General features: G+C 36.8%; 1 protein-coding gene across 1 annotated transcript in view; it reads right to left on the bottom strand.

Moving 5' to 3' along the window:
* Nucleotides 1-6,157, bottom strand: part of si:ch211-1e14.1 (UPF0606 protein KIAA1549) — a 37,848-nt gene extending 31,691 nt beyond the window's left edge. Inside the window, exon 1 of the mRNA XM_037682762.1 lies at nt 6,037-6,157. Within this exon, the coding sequence (XP_037538690.1) occupies nt 6,037-6,157 (121 nt within the window). The remainder of the gene's footprint in view (nt 1-6,036) is intronic.
* Nucleotides 6,158-6,701: the final 544 nt, after the last annotated feature.

The raw sequence follows: 6,701 nt of genomic DNA, 5'->3' as shown, positions 1-6,701 counted from the left end.
CTCGGACTGATGAAGTCCTTTGGATGAAGGACGAAACGTCTCAACAACAACAAAAAAGAAACTGTCCAGATGACCTGACTGAACATTGTTGCATTAGGATTAGGGTTCTCATTAAATTTGATTAAATCATATTTTAAATAATGGCACGATGAATAAAGTGAAAATATCAAGTTTTTTTGTCGATACCTTTTTCAGTGGTCAAATGAGAAGAGGGACCTGACTGAATAGATCTCCTGAAATATTCATGTGGCCCCTAGTTTTTCATTCCTGAGGGAATACTTTGTCAGATAAGCAAAAGGGGAGTTTAAGAAAAGGGGGGAGCAGGATGAGTGGGAGGGGATAAGAGTAGCACAAGAGCCCAATTGAGAAAAAGGAAGAGGTGTAACAGAAATGAAGAGAATTAAATGTGTAAAAAGCTCTGAGGAACAGCAGCTGACTTTCCTCAATGTTTTCAACGAGTCTTAGGTCATTTGTTAGCAACATATTGGGTCATGCATCTAAAATCTAAACATCTGAGGACAAAGTTTCATTAAAAAGTTCCACAAAACAAAGACTAGAAGGATTTCCTTCAAAGGAGAGGTTTTGATTGTTCTGTGCCAGTATGCCAATCTTAATTAAAAGACCCAACACATCAAGACAACACACTCAGACAAATTTGGCTACACTTCTTGACTTTCTAAAGTCCCGATTTTCTTCTAAAAACAGGAAGATAAAGATTCGTAACCAGAGAGGCGCAGAGGACTGCATCACTCAGCACCCTCCTCGTCACAAACCCACCTACAGGCTTTAGGTCATGGGCTAAAAAACTCCATGATGAGTTAGGTAAAGCCTCTTTGTAGCCGAAAATAAGTCATTTAAAGTCTAAAAGTTCAAGTCAATTTTATTGTCATTCACATCACATGTGGTACATGAGGTGGAACAAAATTATGTACACAGGGTCCCAGTTACACCCAAAAATAGCAAAATATAAAGTATAAAAAGAAACAGTAAATAAGGATCTAAGATATATATACTAAGATATACGCTAAACAAATGCCAAACGGTACAATAAAAGACCTAAGATAGACACTAAACACTAATAATGTAAAACAATATGGTGTAACAACGACAGCCCAAACACGAGTCTGTGATGAGCAGATATGAATACAGCAACATGAGATCAGCAGCAGCATGAGATCAGCAGCACATATATCAATTAGTAAAAAAATCAGTAGATGAAAAAGGAAATGTCAGTGAGGGGAAGGTTATGTGTTTACTTGTAGGTTTTAAACTCTTCTGTAATGCTGAAGGGACTGAAACAAAAATGTTGAAGCTCAAAATAGGTCAGCAGTGATTTGGGCTCGGCACAACATGGCCCCAGGAAACCAAAACAGGCTGACAGGCTGTTAACAAAAAACGAGAACCCTGTCACAGCTATCAGTTTATAATAAATATTAGCCTTCTATACGAGAACATGCACAGTATCATCATTTACCAACAAACCTTTGACAAGTTAACACATTTTTCAGCTGAGAATTGGACACACTGGTTAATAAGATTTTCCCTAAGCAAAATAAAAGGACTGAACTAAAAAATAAAAAAATAAAGTGTGCTATGAATTTGCTGGTACAGATTTTCACTCATTTAGGACTCAGAAATCCTTAGACTTGAACAGATGGCCACTTCTTTAGTTCCTCAAAATGTCTCACCTCCTCTCATCTGAACGTCTTTAACATTAACAACTATAAACTGAAGAAGGCTTTCAATAAAAGTAAGTCCCGTTGCCTACTACTCAACTCTTTGGTTTTCAATGAATCCAGTAACAAAAATCTCATAAATGAAAAAATTCTAAAGAAGCATGACAATACCTGTCAATAAATGTTAATGACGTGTGGTTATTTAGTTTATGTGTAAAGAGATTGCTGATTTCAAACAACAACATGGTCCTGAAACTGCAGTGGAAAAGTCCCCTAGTAAAAAAAACAACTGTACATAACATTGCTCACAAACACATATAAATAAGTACCAGTATGCAATAGTGGACAACAATAAATATGATGCATGAAAAAGACTAAGGGAGCAGTAAAACACTGTTTGGCTTTATAAAATGATGCTGGAAAAGCACAACAATGAACAACAGTGTTTCAGTGATTAAATGTGATTTTGCAAACATTAAAGAGCTGTTCCTAAATGAGTCCGTTTGTTCCCACTCACCCACTTTTGACCAGCAGACACTTCCACTGCTCCCAACAGAGACAAATATTGTTGGGACAGGCTGACTTGTAGGGTCAGCTACTGGCCACTTTCCAATAATACATCACACTGGTCTGGCGGTAGGCCTGGTGAACACAATAATACCCAGAGTTTGGCTTTTGATAGGTTTGAGCCATTGATCTGCAGCCCCTTCCAGCTCTAATGAATAATGAATGGACATATTGTCGTCCTGCATGGATCAAATTTCATGTGGCAGTGGACTGCAATGGTAATTAGATGGGACTTTGCTGGTCTTTAGCTTCCTGTACTGAACTTACCAGAATGTGGTGCACAGAAAGAAAGGGGGAAAAAAAACAAGTATATTTTTGAATGCGCTTTGTGGCAAAGCAAATTAAAAAAGTTTTGAAGTTTATCTAGTTAGCTTATTGAGTTTGATGTTTTATATTTTAAATAACTTAAACTAATTGTGTTTAGAAGCTAACAAAAAAGGAGCATGTAACATTACCATGCACCTCGAAACTCAAAAGGCTAACGCTACAACGACTAAAGATTTTAGCATTTAACAAACCATGGAAATAAAAATGCATTCCTGTTTATGAGTTCATTCCATAACAATAGGTGAACAATAAAGCCATCTCTTGTAATGTTGCAGCCAAATGTAGCGTAACAGATTTATTACTATTCACTAAACCAAATACATATTGACAACAGTACTGCAGATGGAGTGGTGGGAAACGTAGGAAAGATTAGATTCATTTGTTAGTCTTTAAAGTTTCATTCGAGCATAATTCACTGTGGGGAATAATCAACTTAAAGTAACATACCTGAACACATAGGACCCAAAAGGCGGACTCCTTTTTTCTTTAACACGCAAAGAAATTACAGTTTATTTAGGGCAAAAAGGTTAAAATTAGGGATGAAGGATATTATCGGCATGGCATTGGCCGATATTAGCGATAAAATTAAATATCGGACATCAGCCATTCCATCAAAATAACTCACCAATAGAAAAGGTGCTGTTATATATATATATATATATATATATATATATACAGTATACAGTATATATAAAAGGCACTGTTTTCGTATGAAAACCCAGTGATAAGGATGCCTGCAGCGCCAGCACAACGTTATGATGTCACGTGTGTCTACCTGATCTGATCACGGCGGGAGAGGAAGAAGTGAAAATGTCGGCGGTGTGGAAGTTTTTTAAATTGTCGGAAACTGATAGCAGAACTGCTATTTGCAATGACTGCTCAGCGTCAGTTATGCGAGGAGGAGCGAAAACTAAGTCCTACGACACTTTGAACCTAATTAATCATCTCAAGGACCACCATTCTGACCATTACGATGAGTTGGCCAGAAAGGAAAGCGAGAGAGCGGTCAACTGCAGAGAAACAAAACCTGACCAGTAGTCCATCCATCCAAAGACTATGCAGAATAACGTAGTATTTTAATTCCACAGCAGAGAAAGCTATGTAGTCTCTGTAAGTAGGTCTAGGGAAAAAAAAATAAATAAAAAAATAAATAAATCGATATTGGTATCGAATATCGGTGAAATAAGTTTGAACATATTGGCATATCCGATATCAGCCAAAAATCCAATATCGTGTATCCCTAGTTTTTTTTTTTTTTGTATCCCTAGTTAAAACTGAATTAAGTTGGATCTAATGTTTTCATTCAAGCTCTCTGATATTTGTATTTAAGAAGAGAATCAAATACAAATTCATTCAAGTTAGACAACCAGAATCTAGCCATTTCAGCAGACCCAAATAATAAAAATAAAAATCACTATAATATACAGTAGTAGCATACAATGCGTACAAATTCAGAGGTAGTAATACTGTAGAGTTAAGAAACGGTTAATTAGAGCTGGACCAGTCAGCTGTACTACTGAAGTTAGAGAGCCATGCAAGTTAATGTTTCTAACAAAATGCTGCTGAGCCTGATGAGAGAGCTGTGATTTTAACCACAGCCATATGATGACGCAGCATTGGCCATTCCTGACAGTATTGTGCTTTGGCACTTATGATTATAGCAACGACACCAACTATAATAACACAAAGTGCATGCCGGTGTGAGAGTGTGAGCACTAAGCTAACATATCTGTAGTGGCTAAATGCTGCAATGAAACTATTTTCCAGAACTGTAGTAAAGACATCTTGTTAATGTGACAAGTTCAGAGGACTCAGTAAAACTCCTATATCTGTAGTTTATAGTACTTGTTATATACATTTGTTGCGTCATAGCTTCAAAATCAGATGTCGTTACAATCAGAGTAATATCCTCAGCACAGAACAGCTGCTTATATGCAGTTAAATTGTTAATAACTTGGCTGAAATTCCATTTTTCACAAAAAGGTCAATTTTCTAACTAAATCTTAATAATCCATACAAAGTTGTTGTTTCAAATAAATAGTTAGGAAGAAAAACAGGGTGTTTTATCAAAAAAAGTTAAATCTGGTCCTCTGGACATTCAAAAAAACAAAACAAAATTTTTTTTTTGAATGTCCAGAGGACCAAATTTAACTTTTTTAGATTTTTCTACCTGGATTATTGAGCATGCATCAGGATACAGGGTGTTTTAATTTTAGCCAAGCTTTATAACTTATAAATGACCAATTTCTTGTATAATATTTTTATGCTGGCATTTTTTTTCCCCATTAACTCAATAAAATGTAACGTCATGGATATTTGTCTGCCCCTACAACATGTTCTTATCCCTGGTCAACATGCAGGGGGAGGTGAATTGATGGGAGAACGTCAGCATCAATAAACCTAAACTCATGGAAATCAGCCGTGAAGTGGATGGATTTAAGCCCTTTCTTTTGTTACAATTAGAAGAAATTGGTTTAACTCTCGAGTCCGATCGCTGCAGAGACAGAATATTTTTCATCTTTGCAGAAAATTCTTTATCAAGCACTCGGGCAAGCAGGGGTCCTGACGCAGTTCACATGAAACTCAAGACTTAAAATGGAAAAACAACGATGAATTTGCGTCTAGAAAACATACTATAAAAAGAAAACCGAAGGTTGACTAATGAACACGTACACTGTTTTATTCCTTGGTAACCGGGGGAAACAAGCTTTATGTTGTACTTTGAGGAACAGCGTAAAAACAGTAAAGATGCTTGTTAAGTTGGTTTTGTGTAAAACATAAAATAACCCTAAATACTCCAGCACAGCTGCTCAGAGGTTCACAAACTAGCCTGCAATTGTGCCTCACATCTCCTAAATGTGGGTAATCATGTAACATATTACTGAGAATGGGCATTCATGCCAAAAACAATATATAGTAAGTAAACAGAACCTAAAAAATACTAAGAAAATAACTAGGGTATTACCATCCTTAGCAGTATAGCATAAGCTATAATAAAAAGTAGGTGGCCAAAGGATTCTGATACCCCTTAACCCACTCTAGTTGAGGCTGGGAGACGAAAACCAGTAGGAAATCCATTAAGATAAAAACCTCGAGACTCTAAGACACCAAATATACATTTAACATCAAATAACAACTCAACCGATGCATGCAGCATAGGTATTAAATACAAAGTGAATGCAATTTATACAATAAATATGCATTTAATTTTACTGAAACAGTTTACAAGATGTATTTACAGGTTTAATTATATTTGTTTGAAATAATGATCCAATTTATTATATTAGAATTACAATTCATTTTGCCCTAATACACTAATTAAGAATCATTTATCAGCGTGCAAACGCTACTACCGCTAGAATCTGCTAAATGTAATGTATTACGAGACACTGATCTATGGCAGTTGTGTAACAGTGCATACGCTTGTGTATCGTGTTGTGTGAGTCAGCAAAAGGTGTCCTCTTACCTGCAACAGGCGATCCCGCTGTGATGACTGTTACCAACACAGTTATCCCCAGAAACGCTGCACACTGGATAAGAGCCTTGAGCAGCACCACTACACCCACAGTGGAGAGTAAAGCTGCCATAGTGCGGCGGGTTAGAGTCAAGGCATTTCATCCAGTTTAGACGAGCACGTTGGTTGCAAACAGACAAACTGAGGCTTGGGCTGGGTCTTCTCGTCTTTATGCCCTGTCCATCAGCAGCAGGGCCTTCCAGTGAAGAGCAGCTGTAGCAAAACAAGCACGTTTGATTTTACTTTTCAGAATCGCTTGGATAATCAGCGATTGAGTGACAAACCAACAAGAAACTGTATTTTAACTTGTAGCATAAATAACAGCAGACTCATTTGCAATAAGTCATACTGTGGCTGTGCAAGTAAATACATTGTTTTCATTATTGTTGTTTTATTTTGCTGCTCACCAACATCTCAGCTCTGGACCTTTTAAACTAAATAAAGGTTGCTGGTGTGTTTAGGTTGGATTCAACAAAGTCATGATTGTTTTGAATGTGGGGGGGAAATTAGGTCACACACTTTTTTTGTTGCTTTTTCATATTCCACAAATAGAGGAGCAGCTCAGAATGATCTTGGGTGACTGATTCAGGATTTGGTTACAATATAATGCCAAAAAC

The sequence above is a fragment of the Nematolebias whitei genome, chromosome 10 (genome assembly GCF_014905685.2).
Source record: "Nematolebias whitei isolate Nwh7 chromosome 10, NemWhi1, whole genome shotgun sequence".
Lineage (NCBI taxonomy): Eukaryota > Metazoa > Chordata > Actinopteri > Cyprinodontiformes > Rivulidae > Nematolebias > Nematolebias whitei.
This window is presented reverse-complemented; position numbering and strand designations above follow the sequence as displayed.